The sequence below is a fragment of the Leguminivora glycinivorella genome, chromosome 17 (genome assembly GCF_023078275.1).
Source record: "Leguminivora glycinivorella isolate SPB_JAAS2020 chromosome 17, LegGlyc_1.1, whole genome shotgun sequence".
Taxonomy (NCBI): domain Eukaryota; kingdom Metazoa; phylum Arthropoda; class Insecta; order Lepidoptera; family Tortricidae; genus Leguminivora; species Leguminivora glycinivorella.
The window spans coordinates 3,467,361-3,486,176 of record NC_062987.1 but is presented as its reverse complement, the minus strand read 5'-3'; the positions used below and the strand labels follow the sequence as shown (position 1 = coordinate 3,486,176).

Sequence of the window (18,816 nt, the reverse complement as noted above, 5' to 3'; positions counted from 1 at the left end):
AATGGATCCCCCATAATGGACAGTGAAATAAGTTTAAAATTTTACTTTTAAAGCCAACTGATACTCAATGAGTCAATTTTATACACCATAAATACAATTAGTTTGGATTATTTTAACATAGGATTGTTTCTTGTAAATTTTGGTTTTGTAAATTGTTCCTTGTCCATCATAGCATAGGAGGTACGCAGTTTTTCGGGTCCAGTAATGGACACTCGCAAAATAAAAATAACGCCATTCCTTTATATCTTTGGAGCAACCAACTAGTATGTTTTATACCCTCATGCTTAATGCAGTAAGTAAAACGCATTCAACTCAACTCTCTTAGCAACATTACTAAGAATTCGTCTTGATATTTTTTTCAGTAAACTGGTGAATTTTATCTTGTCACCAAATCCTTCAGAAATAATCGAATTAATTGAAACTTCAAAATGAAACAGCTCTATATAACTCTAGTTTACGGTACATAGCCGTCAGTTTTTAGTAACTTATTTTAGATACTTATTTTTAAGGATTTGTGTTTTTTTGTCCATAATGGCATCACTGTCCATTATGGGGTATTTTACCTTATGGATAATATCTACGTGACTTACCTACACTACCGAATTAACTGGTGGCTCTTGACAATTTTTTGTGGGTTAATCTAGTTATGAAGATGTTTTACCACCTGTGGAACTACTGGAAGCAGTGATAAACGCGTTTTTTGCGTTGTACTTTCCTCGCTATAGTGAGAGGGGAAAAGTTTTGTGTTAGATACACATGAGTGCAAATGTATTTTACTTCTCGTGTGTTGAAAAACTCGCAAGTTCAGGGTTATATTATCGAACCACTCGCTTCGCTCGTAGTTCAACTATAGAATCCTTTCCCTTGCTCGTTTTTCAATTCCACGCTCGGCGTTAAAATACAACTTTGCATTCTTGTAAACCAAATAACTATTTCCATTTAGTGGATTAATATTAAGAAATTAAACACCTTTTTAGTTTCTCATCTCTTTGATATATTTTAATAAAAAAGATCATAAGTAGCAGTGGCTTAGCGAGGCGAGAAACATAGTGGTTCGTCTGCCGAACGTGACGTCATGCATGACAGAGACACAGACGACTAGATAATATAGACTGATAATCTTATTCAAGCGTAGATATATTTAATCGAAAAGCTAGGTAGTCATTACGCTGGCAGCGATTTTGGCAGCCTCATTTTAATCTTCGATGATATTATGCTGATGAACATTTGCTTAACCCTTGCACAGGCGGGGCTTTAAAAATCCTTGCCAAGTTAGCTTGGTCTAACTTTAAGGAAGTTGTAATCATTTGGTTTTGCGTTTTATTACTTTGACATCTTTGGAACGATGTATGCGTTTAAAACACTACCTATTTGTATACAACGTAAAATTTAAACACCTCCCTAGATTTTATGTCTACATAATTACAAATTCAAATGTATAGAAATCATCTGGCCATTAAAAAAGTAGATATAGCCAAGGTTTAGGCACAATTGAAGTTTATGTTCTACTGTTCTGATAGTTGACAGCCTAAAAGAGTTAGGGTCCATTTAGACGGTACGAGAACTCGCATACGAGTTTTATTTATTACATTGCGGTATTTGATGGCTGTTCAAAAGTATATACCCTCAACAGCCCGCAATGTAACTAAAATCGCATGCGAGTTCCTACACCGTCTAAATCAGGCCTTAGAAAGGCAGAACTATGTGCAATAGGTACTTACACAGAACTAAATCAAGATATTAGTTCTGTGAATAGGTATTTATCTTGTAATGTTACGGCAGGATTATATCTGTCAGTATCCGTAGAATCAGTGTCGGTATAGTTCATACTTATTCGTCGTAGCTTGCCACGTTTCTGTGTGAAGCTATTAAAGTTTATTTTAACTTGAAAATTGGTAGTTTCTATTATTTAGTCGTCTCTGGTAGGGGAGCGCACGCTGCGAGTGCCGCGCGACCTGCTCCGGCGCCGGACGGTTCCGGTTTTAACCCGTCTCGTCTTCAACATCTCACAAAAATAATTGACTTAAAGTTGGTTTAGTATATCTATCTCTTCTTTCTTCTTGACTTTCTTTCGGAAGATTTTGAACTTGGCTTCTAGGTGCCTATCAAATTTTCAGTAGGTATACCTACATAAGTACATAGTAAGGGGAAAACCGATCCAACCATCTGGCAACCTTACTTAAGGGCACGTTTACACAGAGTGTAGCCAAACCGTAACACGTTTTACCTGTCACCGGACCGGGCAGGGGGCCGCAGCGGTTCGCGCGTAGCGATAAACTTTACAAACATTAACAAGACCACTAACACCGCGCCGGGCTTCGCGCCAACTCTTGCTGCATCGACTTATTATTCATTATATTAAGTATAGTTCATAAATTCTTAGGTACGCCACAGACAATCTTAAACCGTCTGTGGCGTGCCTTAGAACTAGTAACTGGCTGGACTGTCAGAAATTCCCAAGTTAAAGTGCTAACATAGGACCGCACCGCACCGCGACCGTGGATTTTTTGATGTAGTAAGTGAGAGCGAAAAAGAGTTATTCTCGTTTTCAATTAGGTGAAAAAATCCAACGTCGCGGTGCGGTGCGGTCGTTTGTTAGCTACTTTAGCTTAGTATGAATCTAAATCGAATCGTTTCAAAATTCCACACCAATGAAAGTTCATCGATAGTGACGCCTGTTGTAACAATGTACTGAGACTGACTGAAATAGTATGATACTTTCGTACGTTTCCGTGACAATATGAAGGCCAATTTCGCACTACATCTGTAGCTGTACCTACCTACCACCTCACCGGTAGTTTTCCCTATTAAAAAATAGTACATTACTACAGAGGCCGGGACAAAGGCCTCAGACCTATCCGTCTATATGTCTTCGGCCGGCAACCCCATTCTCAGCCATCCATAGTTACTATTTTCAGTAGACTTTATTTATTTCATACCATGTTTGAGAAAAGGTAAATTATACAAATAAGTAGCAACACTAGTTTTACAAGGGATTAACCATTACAAATATAAATAGAGTTGTTAATAAACTTTAAAAAATTACTTCAAAAATATTCTTTAGTGAAATGCCACTTAAGAAAATAAATAATAGGTGTCATCAGCAAGAGTGACCGAAGTCGGAGCGGCGAACATATAAACATCTCTACATAGGTAATTCTTTCATTCATAGTGTAACAATAAAATATTCTCCAAGCGTGTATAAAATGTAGCCTCGTATAGAACAGATGATGCCGTCATAATACAAAAGTCTTGGTCGGTCGTGTACTATAGATAAAGAGAAGGTGGAAACAAACGTGGGGAGCTTTAAAACGTGTGTCTAATAATAGTCGTCACTTATAATAACTTTATACAAACTCTTAGAATGTCAACAATATCCTAGTCTATAATATCAGCCGGCGACTAAGGCGGCAAGCGGCGGGCGCAGTGCGCCGCACTATGCAGGAGCGAGACCGCGATACATCGAACGCCCAAGATACTATACTTTCATTTCTCTCCATCTTAAGTATAAGGGTTTCACTGACTTGAAAGCGACATATATATTAACATTATTAACAGGATAGGTATTTATAAAATACTAATCTATGATATTTTAGTTGTTATTGCTCAATTCCTTACATGTCTATATATAAAGCCTGTTCAAATTATTTAAAAGTCTTTGGCTTTGCTTTTGCATCACCGGATGCACGTAGAGGAGCCCGAGGTCGGATTTTTACCGAAAGCATTTTTCTTAAAATTTCAGCTATTCTATGCAATTTTTTTCTATAGTATGTGAATTGATGGACACATTTTTAGTCATAGAGGTAAGTACAGTAACTTCGACATTCGATTCCGAGATTCAGGCCCAAAGCCGCCCGACGGCAAGCGGCGGGCGGACAATTCCTAACTTTAAGGCTTTTCACATTATCCAACACCATACTTATCTTCTTATCGAATTCGTAGCTGCCATCTAATGATAAAATTCTACAAACTTCCGATGTTATCGGACTAACTTTAAAATAAGTGTTTAAAAGCAACTCACTAGGACCAACTATATCTATAGGCTAATTCCAACTGTTGCTAGCAAGATGTTACCACTACCAGTACCAGTACTCAATATTAGGTTATTTTACTACTGGGAACGGGAGAAAGAAATCCCAGTGGGTAAAATAGTTACCACCAAAATACCCTGTGAATCCAACACCCACACTGTATTATCTCAGTAGATACATTACAGATACAGTGTAGTATCTATTGGATTCATCTAAATACATCAGTTTACCAAAGTGAACCGGTAACAACTCAATGGCAACAGATTGGGACGTCCAACTATTCCTACCTATCCAAGATCATGCGGCTTGCGTTTTCGCACGCGAGTTCATACAATCTAGCGCGACATCGGAGATATATTTAGACGCGCCGAGACCTCAATTTGTGCTAAACCGCCACGTGCCTCAAACAACATACAAAGGATATTTTAGCCGTATCGATATCGGGCAATGTGAAAAGCATATAATTAATATATCTGTTCCGATACGTCTGATATATTATTGGCGCGCGACGCACTAACAGTCATATCACGAGATAGTTTACATAGGAGTTTCGGGGTCCCGGGGCGCCCGGCGTGCGAGGGGGCCGGGCGCCGCGGCGCGCTACACGAAGTCGCGTCGGCGCGCGGCGGCCGACGCCGACGCTGACGCCGACGCCGACGCTGACGCCGACGCCGACGCCAACGCCGAGCCCCCGCCCGGCGGGCTGCCCGGCGCCGACCCGGGCGTCGTCGGCGTCGGGACGGCGGGCGCTGCGCCCTTGCTTCGCGCCTGGAATTACGAAACATAAGAAGGTGAGCTTATTTATGATACATATTGTCTATTTTAGCATTTACATACTGCTGGTTGCATTCTCAGTTACTGCTCTGGGACCCAAGCTAGGAACCTAGGTATAAGTAGGTACTTATATCTTAAATCTATCGATCAACCTAAAGATAAGCAAGTCCGAACTGATTCAACAAGGGCTTTGCGAGTAGTTTTGTGGGAAAAAAAGTTGAACGAAAAGATATATAAGTAATTTTAATCACCTTTGACCTCCGTTTCCTCGCGGCGGTGTCAGCGGGCGCGCGCGGTTCCTCACCGTCGCCGGTGTCGGCGCCCAACCGCGTCGCTAACGCCGTTAGCAGCTCCTCTACACGACCCAACTGAAAATACGACATCATCAATTGATAGTAACATCTTCAGAATACAAACACCGAATTAATACATTGAAATTAACTGTCAAGTCAACGCTTGGTACTTATGGAATGCACAGCGACACCATACTATAGCTAACTAAATGGCTCGAAAAGTGCTAGTGTGGTCTAAAGGTCGGATGAACAATACCGTCTGTTATCGAATTTAGCGTTTCGCAAAATTTTTTGTTTGGGTATTTTCGTAAACTTCTGCTGCGTAACATTGACGTGTCTGTTAACTGTGGTTGATGCAACTGGCCCTAAGGTCTTACCTTTTGCTGTAACCGTTGCACCTCAGTCCGCACATCGCGCCGCAGCTCCGCCAACGCCGCCTCGTGCGCCGACGCCGCCGCCGCCGCGAGCGCCGGCACGGGCGCGGGCGCGGGCGCGGCAGCCGGAGTCGGAGCGGGCTTGCGCTCTTCCAGCTCCTCCTCGATCGTGTCCTGCCTCCCGCTGCCACCGCTGCCGCCTAAGGCACTGAGCGCGCTCGCCGATCGCGCCTTTGCAAACGTCGCCTGCATAAGGAATATTTTAAGAGTGAGTAAGTAACAGCGTCATATCACATTAAATAGCCATATCTGTAGTTCAGAAATACTCACTTTAAAGGATAGGGTAGTAACGGGAGCAGTCGTAGCGGCGACGGTCGTCGTCGCCGGGGTCGGAGCGGAGGCGGCGGCGGCGGCGGCCGCGGCGAGCGACGGTCGGTCGCGCGCGCTAAGGCTACGCGTGAATGCGGCGCGCGGCGCGTCGCCCGCGTCCAGAGAGCCGCCCGCGAGCAGGCGGCCCCACTTGCCTCGAGCGGCGGCCGCGGCGGGCGCGGGCGCGGAGGGCGCGGGCGCCGGCTCGCCGCGCTCGGCGTCGGCGGACGGCGCCGGCGCGAGCGACGGCCGCGGCGCGGGGGCGGCGGCGACGCTCCGCTCGCGGCGGAATCGCGAGAATATCTTGCGCACGAGGTGGTCTTGCGCTTGCTCGAGCTGTGGCTCCCGCTTACGTCGCTCCATCAGCTCACGCTCGCGACGGACGTCCGCTACCTAGTTCACAGTACATTACTACAGAGGTCGGGACGAAAGGGGTCGCCCGCCGAAAACATAGACGGACGAGCGAAGCATCCGGATAGGTCTAAGGCGGGCGACCCCATATTTCCCGCTGGGTATACCATGTTTGAGAAAATAATTCTTATGTGTGCGGTCACAACTCGTTAAGATATGATTTACTACACATTTGTAAGCAACTAATTCATATATGTAGTGTACCTACATAATGAGATTGCGAATCGGGACGAGGTTCTTCTTAAATATACTTTTAATTGAGCAAGTCGCTGCAAAATCCTTACCTTGCGAAATATGAGGCGATGCCGCAAATTATAGGTGAGCGTCAAGTTCCTTGCGAAGCTGTTCGCGAAGGCCTGGTAGAAGTCGAGCACCTCCAGCAGGCGGTCGCGCTTGATGGTGTGCAGGTCGCAGTAGGTGAGCGCGCGCACGTTGGCCGCCGACTGGCCCACGGCACTGTCCTTCCAGAAGGAATCGCCGAATACGTCGCCCTTGCCTAGCGACAGTTAGAGGATCAAACAAAGATTTCGGTACGTACTTACAAGGCAGCTTTACATAGGCACCCGTATCTCCCATCAATGACTAGGTTAATTAAATAGTCCTTTATATAGATAATAGGTTGCTCTTTGTCTGATGAAGGCTGTATTTGTTGTGTTTTGTAATCAGATGAAATGTTATGTCAGATCCCAGCAACGATACGATTACCGGTTTATCAAGTTATCACCTAAAACCACTACTTAGCATAGGATAGCCAAATAATAATTGATTAAAAGCAGTCCACAATTCACTTGAATGGTAACAGCTGGGATTTATTGCATTATAAGAATCCAACATGTGGTGTTAGCATATTACTGTCACAACAAGTTACTAAACCTTATTAATATCTTAGTTAAACTGTTAGTAAATTGGAAAAACTCCACCTGTTATCAGTAGTAGGTACCACAATGGTGTAACAGGTGGGAATTGGGCTGTGGGCTGTGTTTAGAAGCTTATTGGTGAGAAATAAAATAAGTATCTACTAAACTTTTGGACACTAAATACTGTACTTCTGCTTGCAAGGTATACTTATTTTATTGTTAATTGTTTAACCCAACGGCACAATAAAATTAACAACCGCGGGTTTGATCAGATTACCTGATCTTAAAATGGAGTTATTGGACTGACCTAGGATAGCCACGACCTCATCATCCTGTATGACTTCGAGGCTGCCGGTGACGATGAAGCAGAGCGAGTCGATGGACTCGCCGGTGTGGTAGAGCAGGTCGCCGGGCGCCGAGTGCGACATGTGGAAGTGCATGGCCAGCGCGCGCAGGCAGCCGTCGCTCGCCAGCCGGAACGCCGGGTGCTCGTTGAACACCTTGCGGTTCAGGTGCACGCAGATGTCCGCCTTCATGTCCTTCGGGCAGTAGTTCAACACCTGCCAACACCGACAACCCCGACAATACATTTATTTAGCTTCTCTCACATATAAATAACATTTAAATTATTCGATTGGTACTCGGCTCACCTTATCGGTGTCCAGTCCTTTCGTCATAGCCCAAGTGGAGACCACGTAGTCCATGACGCGCTCGCTGAGCGCCTTCGGCACCTCGTGCAGCTTCATGAACTCCCGCACGTTGTTGAGCATGTCGTGGTACTTGGCCGTCGCCGACGTCATCTGCTGGATGATGGTGGTGACGTGCCCGAAGATGGTCGCGTACAGCAGCGCTGCGGACACCTCGGCTCAGTGCTGCTCTCTCGCTCGTCACCGCGAGGGCGCGCGCGCACCGCAACCGCTCGCGGCGCGCGCGGCCCGCGACCGACGCGTTACCTCGCGTCCGCCGCCGCGTCCGCCGCCGCGTCCGCTGCCGCGCCGCCGCCGCGCCCGCCGTCGCCGGCGCCGGCCCGTCCCCGGTGATCCTAGCGGTCGCTCGCCATCGCCGTCCTCTCACATCGATCAAACAGACAAAGACAAGCATGAACATTCGCTACGAGAACTAATGCATGCAGTTAAATTTAGAAAATGTTGATGTCTCGCTCTTCTCCGTTTACTCATGTACCAGCGAAGGGCGATGGAGGCGATGGGGGCCGGCCAGTATACATAGTTAGTACCTCAATCCGGTTAGGCTCGAGCGGGCGCGGCGAGGGCACACGGGCGCTCCGACCACACAGGTGACGCGTTAGACGCTTCGTGGGCCTGCACAAGGGTGGGAGGGGGCGGCACACGAGGACAACTCAAACAAACAAACGACGCGACGACATAAAATCAACACAAACAAATGAAATACGTACACCGAGCGACGCAGCGGCTAGCGGTGCTCGACACACCACACTCACTGTGAGACTGGAAAACAAACAAAACGGCTAGCATGTCGACAAAAAACTTATACGGAAACACAAAAAAAACAGATAAGTGAATTGAGTAAATTATTGAAATGGAAAATGAGAGAATAGAGTCCGTTTAAGTTACTTCTCCGCAGACTTTGACAAATTAAAGTGTGAACGCATAATTAAAACCGTCATATTATCATTTAAATATGACGCTTATAATGACACTTCCACACTGTGAATACAAAGCCTCTTCAGAAGTAGCTTGATCCGGATCTATACAGAGTGGAGCGGCGGTCATGGTGGGAGGGGTGGGAGGCGCGGCGCCCGAGGCAGAGTGAGCTGCGCGGGGGTCGCGCGGGGACGGGACAGTGCTCCGGCTAATAACAGAAGAGTCCGGCACCTGCTACAATCATCATGCAGATGGTGAAGATCTTCTCGTTATCGGTCTCGGCGGCGACGTTGCCGAAGCCCACGGAGGTCATGCAGGTCATGGTGAAGTAGAGCGCCGTCACGTACATGGTCTTGCGCGAGGGCCCGTTCACCAGCTCGGGCCCGTCCGACTCGTTGGACCACACGTAGGAGTACGGCGTTTGCGTCACGTTGGCCAGCTTCCACAGCCACGAGTACTGCAGGCCCGAGTCGGCATCCGAGCGCCCGATGCTGTACCACACGCACGCCAGCCAGTGCGCCACCAGCATGTAGAAACACAGCAACAGGATCAGCATGGCCGCGCCGTACTCCAGGTAGCGGTCCAGCTTGCGCACCACGCGCCCGAGCCGCAGCAGCCGCACCACCTTCAGCGCCGAGAATAGGCTGCCGATGCCCTGCACACACACACACACATCGCCTTTTATACCTGTTCCGTACGCTACAACACCGAGCATGCACACACGCACGACACCGACACACCGGCGCACACTCACGTCCTCGTCGTGGTCGAACGCGTTGAACACATCGTACGGCAGGCACGACAGCAGGTCGATGAGGAACCACGACTTGAAGTAGTTCTTGCGGATGACCTTGGGGTCGCTGACCACCTCCCCGCCGGCGCCGACGAAGGTGGTGTGGAAGTTGAGCACGATGTCGATGAAGAAGACGACATCGACGATGGAGTCGATGACGAGCAGGGAGACATCTTCGGAGGTTTTGTTCTTGAAGGCCACGTTGTAGGGGACCATGATGGCGGTGTAGAAGGTGAGGCAGAGGATGATCCAGTCCCAGATGGCCTTGAAGGCGCAGTAGTGCAGCAGGATGTGCGGGGGGGTCTTGGGCGCCTCCTGCCGGTACTGCGGCAGCACGTCGCCCGACAGCGACATCACCTGCAACAACCACGCTCCAGCGACTCATGCTCGGCTCCGCGGCGGGTGCCCGGCGCCCGGTGCCCGCCACGAGCCGCATTAACACAATTTTCATACTTTGTGTTGACAGAAAAGATGGAAGCATAATTTAAAAATACTGTGACATGAAATTTGAAGAAAGATTGCGTCATGAAGTAGCAGCAGCGGTAGTGTTAATGTTTTATCAATATTTACAATTCCAAGTACATTGGATATACTGTAGGTAATATTAATGTTATATCGAGATGAACGATGTAAAGTGAAGTTGACCGAGCAGAAGATTTAAGCGTGATGCTTTTAGCAATCAATGTAATCGGTACCTGCATTTAGCCGGCATGTCTCTTAATGAAGGTGATCAATCAACTGCGTTATTTACATCCCGGTCCTGTGATTACCGGTCTGAATATTGGAGAGTGTGGTCAGTACTGGGGCGCAGGTCGCCAGGCCTAGTGAAGCTAGAATACAGAGACAGTAAGAAGAAGTAAGATAGCGTGCTCGTACATGGTGGGGTTGTGTACTGACATGCGCGAGGTGGCTCTGCCGCTGCGGCTCCTTGAGCGCCGGCAGCGCGGACACCAGCACGGAGCGCGAGCGCGTCACGGACCGCGCCAGCTTCGCGAACTTTGACAGCCCCGCTGGAAAACACGTCAGGCGATACCGTTCACTTGTTTGGAACTCTTCATACATACACACATCAAGTTGAATTGAAGCAATACAACACATTATTCCTTTTATCTGAGACATTTAGGCCGCTTAAAGGAAGATAATTTGTTCATTCATTGCATCTTGCATCAATTCTTGGTTGATCTGTGGAATGTGTCCTCTAATTTATTTATTTATTTAACTCTAGGGCGACGGCACGGTGCATAAGGAGACGTCCTTTAAACGATTTTTCATATTATATTACTATTTCAAAGTCAAAACTACGGGCAAATTAAACAAAAAAAAGTGAAACACAATTCGCATTAGGCATAGCAGATTTACATTTCATTTCATATTCGAAGCAATAGTTTTTCTCGTAAAACTCGTCAGCATTTGTTACCTCCCCTCCCAATCTCATGGGATCATCATCATCAGTGCCAAGTCCTATCAATACTATTAGGGAAGTTGTCTGCCTTGTAGTCTGCTTGAGGACCGTTTTATTCCTGAAGGTGATCAGAAAGCTTCTCTCAGATGTACAGCTAATGTACAGTATCATACCTCCCTCGGGGTAGTCCTGGTATACAGGCTGCCCTAGAGCCGTGAAGACCCTAAAGTCAGTCAAGATCAACGCTACATCAGGCTCGCGCTCGTTGCTGATGGGTACCACACCAGCACCCACAGTGTGGTTCCTACAAGAGTGAGACAGAAGCGGTGTTTACCTCCCTTGGGGTCGTCCTGGTCGATGGGCTGCTTGAGCGCGGTGATGTCCCGGAAGGTGAGCAGGAACAGCACCACCAGCTCGCGCTCGTTGCGGATGGGCGCCACGTGCACCAGCAGCCATAGTGGGGTCCCTGCAATTTACATTTTTTATGAGAGAATTTGTCCACGTATCGCTGGGAGGACAGTGTGGCGGTGGATACGCGTCAGCTTCAAGTCAGTGACTGGCAAGAGGCTGCGCAGGATCCGGCTAGCTTGCGATCTAGCATTTCAAAGGCCAAGATTCACTTTTGATCACTGAGCCAAAGTAGTTATCAGAGAATTTGAGGATGAGTGTATAAAGTACGTGAACTACCGTTGCACCGATTGGGGGTGTTGACTAAGTGTTCGTATTTTCATGATATGCATTTAACAGCAAAGAAAAGTGAAGCATTGAAGTTTGGAGACAAAGGTGCTAACTTGTCACGCAAATACCCAACGAAGTCGAATAAGCGTATAAACAATCAGATTTAATTAGCTTTTATTGTTTCATCACGTGACTATAGGATGCATAATTTTCGAGATATAATCAAAAATCCGAAGAAAGGGACCTTCAAACTCCGTCTCCCCCGGCTTTAGAAGTACGGCCGGGGACTTTGGATACGTTAAGGTCCTAACTAGCCCAAACAAAGTTACGACGTTAAAAATTATTTCCTCGCATTTCCCTCTACACCTATTTATTGATTGGCTTAATATTTACTCTGAAAGATACAATGTGACGTATAATAAGAATCTACACAGACAAGACATAAATCTTTCGAGGCCCACTATTGACTGCAATGTAAGGCTTCCGATTAGGTTCCGCACGTGAGGTTAACGCGCACGACCTAGGCATTGGTTGGCTTACTCGCGTACCTATATATAGCCGTCGTGGCGGACACTAGGTAAATATGTCAAGAGTACGGCATAAGTGAAGATCAAGAACGCATTACGCAAGTTGTTTCTTGAAAACAGTTTCAGTTAAAATGATTTAGTAAAATGGATCTTGTGGTTCATGGACTTCATGGTATTAAACTTATTTAGAATAAGTACTTAAGTACTTCTCAGTAGCTCTTAAATTAGGATTCTATCTATCTATTTGTAGTATACATATTATTTTATCTAAAGATTAGGTTAGTAGTTAGGTATGAAGTATAGTGATTTGGAGTATCGTCTACATTGTCGTTTATGTCGTTTTGGAAAACACCATGTTAAAAGATTATGAGTTATTTATTTATGGTACGAGTAATAGCATGCAAGTAAAACCGTGACGTCAGACAGTCTAGCACAGCTTGCGTTGTTGCGCGCGATGTTTTTGATAAGAAAAAGTATAGCACAACGTGTGTAATATCTGTGATGTTTCCAAATGTACCTTTTTAAAAATGTCATCGGGTGACCACACCGTCTTTGCTTTAAGGTAGCTTAAGCCACCTTAAGCAGCGGTACTAGGGTATGCAAACCGGTTAACCGAGAAACCGGTTAACCGAGACTTTTTAGCCTCTATTAAAAACCGGTTTTCAAAGTCTGTAACCGGTTAATAACCGAAACTATATTTATTTCCCAAAATGACCAAATTTAGGCATAAAAAAGGGTCAAAAGTACGTAATTCTTCAATGTTTTGTAACAATAATGATTTATTTATTACTTTTCATTGACAACATTACGCACCTGCACTGAATTTCTTAAAGAAGTCATAGTATAATCATGATTTTATAATCTAAAAAATAAATATAATATAATATATTTGGGTTAAATTGTGGCATAGGCGAGAGGCTGGCAACCTGTCACTGCAATGTCACAGTTTCGGTTTCTTTCAACCCCTCATTTGCCAAGAGTGGCACTGAAACGAGTAGTTTCATGTGCTCTGCCTACCCCTTCATGGGACACAGGCGTGATTATATGTTATGTTATGTTTATAATCTAACTAAAAGTGAAGATTAAACAGCAGTCCCGAGTCCACTCAAATATACATTTTATACAGTATAGTCCGGTTAGTATTACGACTCCGCATATACCTAACGTCCAACCGCTTACAATAACCGAATAACGGAAGCACAGGTATTTGTTTGGTTTTCATATGTGATATTATGAAAGTACATCCGTTTATTACGACTCCGGTTTTAACGACCAACCGCTTTTTACGACGTAATTTTACGCAAAATCCGTCCGTCAAGTCCGGTTACAACGACGAGCGACAACGTTTTTTCTAGTAAATTGAGGAAAGAAAGCTATTTCCACCCCAAGCACGGCCCCTTGTTTTGCCTACAAGTAGCAAGATGAGATTGTGGCCATGTGACTTTTTGGAGCATTGGTTTTAATAATTTTAACAATTGGTTCGCCTCGGGTCTAATCTTATAGGCTAAATATTAGAATCCACGTTTTATTTTTCGATTGCGTATAAACTAGTTTTACTTAATTAAAAAATCGATTGTCATATTAATTACGTAAATCGAGGTTCAAGGAATGCGACTATTTATTATTACGAAATACGACAGTAAGGGCCTGGCCGGACTGCCATGGTAAAATCGCCCCTGGCTAAATATGAAATATTGATATGCAGGATTATTCGTATTGTTACTACATGTACTACTACTGGATATTATGCCTCAAACTATTTCCGTTTACGAAAAAAATTAAAAAAAAGAAATTTTGTTTTTTATTTTTTTCTTTAAAACCGCGTATCCGATTGACTTGTTCTTTGGATATTTTATAGATATTTTAGGGATACATCAATTTAAAAAAAATTAACTTCCTGACTTTTTGTTAAGTACATTTTTTTTTAATTTATGTTTTAAATTTTTTTTTTTACCACATACGAGTTAGCGACACCTACTATATTTTCATATAATAATCGCCATTTTATACTCTATTACATATATTTTTATCAAAAATATTAGTTTGGATCAACAATGTCAAAATAAGTTATTTATATATTACTAGTATTACCCTTTAGTACGTTGCTCCTGGAAAGTGATGTATGAAAATTTTGGCATAATTAATGGAAGATTTTTTTTAAATTGGGATATGTAGATTATAGACCGAAGTTATTTTTCATCAACCCTCCCCACCCCTCCCCTCTGCGTCACCCCTCTACCCCCCCTTAAACAGACGAAAATGCGATTTTTCTCGATTTCGGACAAAACCGATGAAGATACAGAAAAAGCGTGTAGAAACGAAGTAATTCTTAATGAATTTACTACAAATCTCTCATAAACACTTTAGTGCTAGCACTTATAGTTTTCGCGCAATCCGTCACGAAAGTTGCTCCTTTCTGCAATTTTCTTTAATGAATGATAAGTGTTCTCCCAAAATGCTTATGAAATTTGTTTGATACGACTAAAATATTGTAAACTCATGACTATAATAAAATTAAGGGGATAAATCACTACCATGGATGGGACTTGAACTCACGGCTTCCGGATAGAAACTCAAGGGCTCTACCAACTGAGCCACCAAAAGCTCATTCCTAGTTTCTAGCGAATCTTTCAGCTTTCTACTATATGAATCAATGGTACCCCTAGCGTCATTTATCTATCAATCTAGAGGCCGTGAGTTCAAGTCCCGCCCATGGTAGTGGTTTTTTCCCCTGAAATTCATTCTGAGTTTATAATATTTTAGTACTATCAAACCGACGATTTCGTAAGCATTTAAGGAGAAAACTTATCATTCATTAAAGAAAATTGCAGAAAGGAGCAACTTTCGTGACGGATTGCGCGAAAATTATAAGTGCTAGCACTAAAGTGTTTATGAGAGATTTGTAGTAAATTTATTAAGAATTACTTCGTTCCTACACGCTTTTTCTGTATCTTCATCGGTTTTGTCAGAAATCGAGAAAAATCGCATTTTCGGCTCTTTAAGGGGGGGTAGAGGGGTGACGCAGAGGGGGAGGGGTGGGGAGGATTGATGAAAAATAACTTCGGCCTATAATCTACATATCCCAATTAAAAAAAAATCTTCCATTAATTATGCCAAAATTTTCATACATCACTTTCCAGGAGCAACGTACTAAAGGGTAATACTAGTAATATATAAATAACTTATTTTGACATTGTTGATCCAAACTAATATTTTTGATAAAAATATATGTAATAGAGTATAAAATGGCGATTATTATATGAAAATATAGTAGGTGTCGCTAACTCGTATGTGGTAAAAAAAAATTATTTAAAACATAAATTTAAAAAAAAATGTACTTAACAAAAAGTCAGGAAGTTAATTTTTTTTTAATTGATGTACCCCTAATATATCTATAAAATATCCAAAGAACAAGTCAATCGGATACGCGGTTTTAAAGAAAAAAATAAAAAACAAAATTTTATTTTTTTTTATTTTTTTCGTAAACGGAAATAGTTTGAGGCATAATATCCAGTAGTAGTACATGTAGTAACAATACGAATAATCCTGCATATCAATATTTCATATTTAGCCAGGGGCGATTTTACCATGGCAGTCCGGCCAGGCCCTTTGTCGGTGATGAGCAAGCACGCATACTAAAAAATGACATACATATCTTTAAACCGAAATGAAATTCGTTTTGTACGACGTCCAGTTAGTACGACGTAATATCAGCGGTCCCTTGGGCGTCGTTATAACCGGACTCTACTGTATATTTCAAATTATATTTTTAAAATAAAGGGAAAATGTAGATCTTGGTTTTCTTACGTTAATTCCTTGTATTACTAGTGTCTCTGCGTCTCTGGGAGCTGTAGACCTCCGCGACATGCTTAGAAAACGCACAACTGACAAATATTTAGTTCTTAAAGTGATTATCACAGTAAAGTCACGACAGTTTTAAGCGCCATATACGCTATGGGCACTCAAGTCCTTTATGGCAACTTCTGCATTTTACAAAATTTCCAAAAACTGGATAAAAATGATCTCCATCGTGCAAGTAATACCTGCTACGATATCATAAACAACAGAATTCTTGAAGGTAATGGTAATATTATTGCGTAGTACGGTAATTTACTAAAAATCCGCAAAACCGGTTAACAACCGGTTAACCGGTTTTGAAGGTATAGGTTCGGTTATTAACCGGTTTTTAAAGTTAACCGGTTTTTGCAAACCCTAAGCGGATCCAAAACGGCATTTTGTAAAATTATTAAGAACTTAAAAATAATAAACACATCCCGGTGCCGTAGCCGAATGGTATTTCTGAGACGCGAAACGAAAACGAAACGCCGCGAAAGGTAGTCTGGCTCTGTCGCGCCAATACGAAAGAGCGATAGAGATAGATATCTACGAGCGTTTCGTTTCGTGAGCGTTTGTGCCATTCGGCTACGTACTATGTTCTTCCAAGCGGACATTTATTAAATACTACATGGCGCAGTCGGTAGGATACGCATATTAAGCGAACATGGTATTATTTGAGAACCTATAATAAAAAGGTACCCCAACTTTATTATCATGGCCACCAAGATATTACATTCACACCTATAACTCCGGGCTATAAAATTAAATGTCGGTACCGACTTTTCAGGTGTTCGGATTCAGCGGTTGACCTATTTTCCTGTTTCGAGTGTAAAGTTGAGTGTAAAAAGCGCTTTATGATCCTACCGGAACCGGAAAAGCGTTAAGACGAGGGTAGGATTACAGTCTTAGCAGGCGGTGACTTTAATTTGACATTAATACGCACTGACAAGGGTTGATTCGTCGGCTGAGTGGGCATAGCATTATTTTAACTTTTAAAACATCGGTGATTAACTCGCAATAAGTGTAATAAAAATGTATAGAGGAAAATACAAGGAACACGACTTTTTATTTCATAAATTTGTTTAGCCTAGTTAAGAGGTAAACAAATACAGGCATGAATTTAAGAAAGTTTTTTATTAGGCATGTTCTTCTAAGTATCGCAATAATTGTAGGAATTACTCGAATGACGTCCGATTTTCCGAACGGTTTACTAAATATTATTATGTCAGTTTAAATATTAGCTCTTCAGCGTGTTGAAAGTCCTCACACGATAGCTGCATATTTATACATTTACAACATGAAAATCCATCGAGCTTCGGAAGCGGGCCATTTAAACCGTAAACAGTCAGCAAATGTGCTCAATGCGATCCCGCCAAGCCGGAAGCCTCACTGCCCAAACATATCCATCTTCACTAACTTTTAATTGTTCGACAATACTCCTTATTTTCATGCAGTAAAGTACCGGTTCAGCTATTTTTTGTTGCGGTATGTGCTGCTGTCCGAGCAGCGTGTTCGCCGTAACGTTGAAGTGATGGGACACGTAAGAGACACCTGCACACTAGGATGCCTCTTATTTGGAGGCAATATGGGATAGGTTTTACACAGCGCGCAGAAGGCGTCATTAGCACATTGCATGTGGACTTGTGGAGGGCCTTTTTAGGGTTCTGTAGTTTATTGTTAACCCAGGGGAACCGTTCATGGATCCCACTGGTCCGAGAAAACCAGTGGGATTAATGAAGAGAGAGGTATGTCAGACTCCCATGGACTAAACCCCCTGGGTAATTCGAAAGTTTGGAAACTCCTTTTCGGTGCATTTACTTAGCCGCAACCTAATCGCAGAATATTGCCCCAATATTCTATATTGTGTGTCAATGAATGTGGCAAAATTATAGGGCTGCTAAAGAAGTCAAGAAATTTTTGTCAGTCATTGAAGCTTTAACAATATGCGCGTCGAGAAGACACCGGATCTCTTGAGTTCGGGAGTGCTTGAACTTGGTAAAATTGTAGTACTATATCCTATGCTGTAAAATACTTAAATAGATACATTTATTTACACTGATCAATTTTTACATACTGTCGATCAGACTATTTGTGGTTGGCATCTGGCCCTGCCTGATCCACATTCTCTTAGCACGATTTACCTCCTGGCTACCAAACATAGAGGGATTTCACGCAGCATGGTAAACAGCTTTCCTAAACCGTACTGTAAACTTAACTTGGCTCAAAATTCCAACAAAAAAAACAAATAACCCAATTAGCCGGCCCCGCGAAAAATGAAAACTTCACAAAATAACAACCACCCTACAACAGTAATAAAATAAAATGCGAAACGGAGCGGACAAATTTAATCAGACTGCAGCCCCGCCGGCGCGGGGAGGGGCCGTTTATTTATTAACACACGCTGCATAAACAACAGCCTGGGCTGATTGGGTCCGAGAACCGGTAACTGGCCATTTTTACACCTTGTTGCAGGCTAGATAAAGTTTGTATAACATCGAAAGTTCTTCAAGAACAAGGAACTCGCTGAACAAAGGACAATCTATTGAATTGAAAATTTAAGTAGCGAGATAGTAAATGGTCGATGGAGCCGTAAAGAACTGAAGTAACTACCGCGTGGAATTTTATATCACAGTCACAGTTTTTGTGCACTGAAATTACGTGTCTTTTTGTTAGTTCCAAAATTCATCCTGCACCGGAAATACGTTTAAGTATGTGCAGACCCACGATACCTGCATCTTCCCTACAAGTACAGCCAACTTACGGTTCTTATTGTAGAGCAGTATCTCGAACTGGTCCGCCAGGTGGTGGTGGCACCTCTTGGTCTGTCAGCCGCTACACACTCACGATA

At 43.5% G+C, this 18,816-nt stretch overlaps 1 protein-coding gene across 2 annotated transcripts in view; it reads right to left on the bottom strand.

Moving 5' to 3' along the window:
* Positions 1 to 970: 970 nt before the first annotated feature.
* LOC125235217 (potassium voltage-gated channel protein eag) overlaps positions 971 to 18,816 on the bottom strand; it is a 41,754-nt gene continuing 23,908 nt past the window's right edge. The window contains exons 5-15 of one of the 2 annotated variants that reach the window (XM_048141696.1): positions 11,261 to 11,392; positions 10,422 to 10,534; positions 9,486 to 9,881; positions 8,963 to 9,386; positions 7,760 to 7,959; positions 7,417 to 7,669; positions 6,537 to 6,748; positions 5,803 to 6,234; positions 5,476 to 5,718; positions 5,057 to 5,173; positions 971 to 4,799 (exon numbers count right to left, since the gene is read on the bottom strand). In XM_048141696.1, the coding sequence (XP_047997653.1) occupies positions 4,632 to 4,799; positions 5,057 to 5,173; positions 5,476 to 5,718; positions 5,803 to 6,234; positions 6,537 to 6,748; positions 7,417 to 7,669; positions 7,760 to 7,959; positions 8,963 to 9,386; positions 9,486 to 9,881; positions 10,422 to 10,534; positions 11,261 to 11,392 (2,690 nt within the window). In that variant the 3' untranslated portion in view covers positions 971 to 4,631. The remainder of the gene's footprint in view (positions 4,800 to 5,056; positions 5,174 to 5,475; positions 5,719 to 5,802; positions 6,235 to 6,536; positions 6,749 to 7,416; positions 7,670 to 7,759; positions 7,960 to 8,962; positions 9,387 to 9,485; positions 9,882 to 10,421; positions 10,535 to 11,260; positions 11,393 to 18,816) is intronic. The other variant, XM_048141697.1, reaches the window with a different exon arrangement.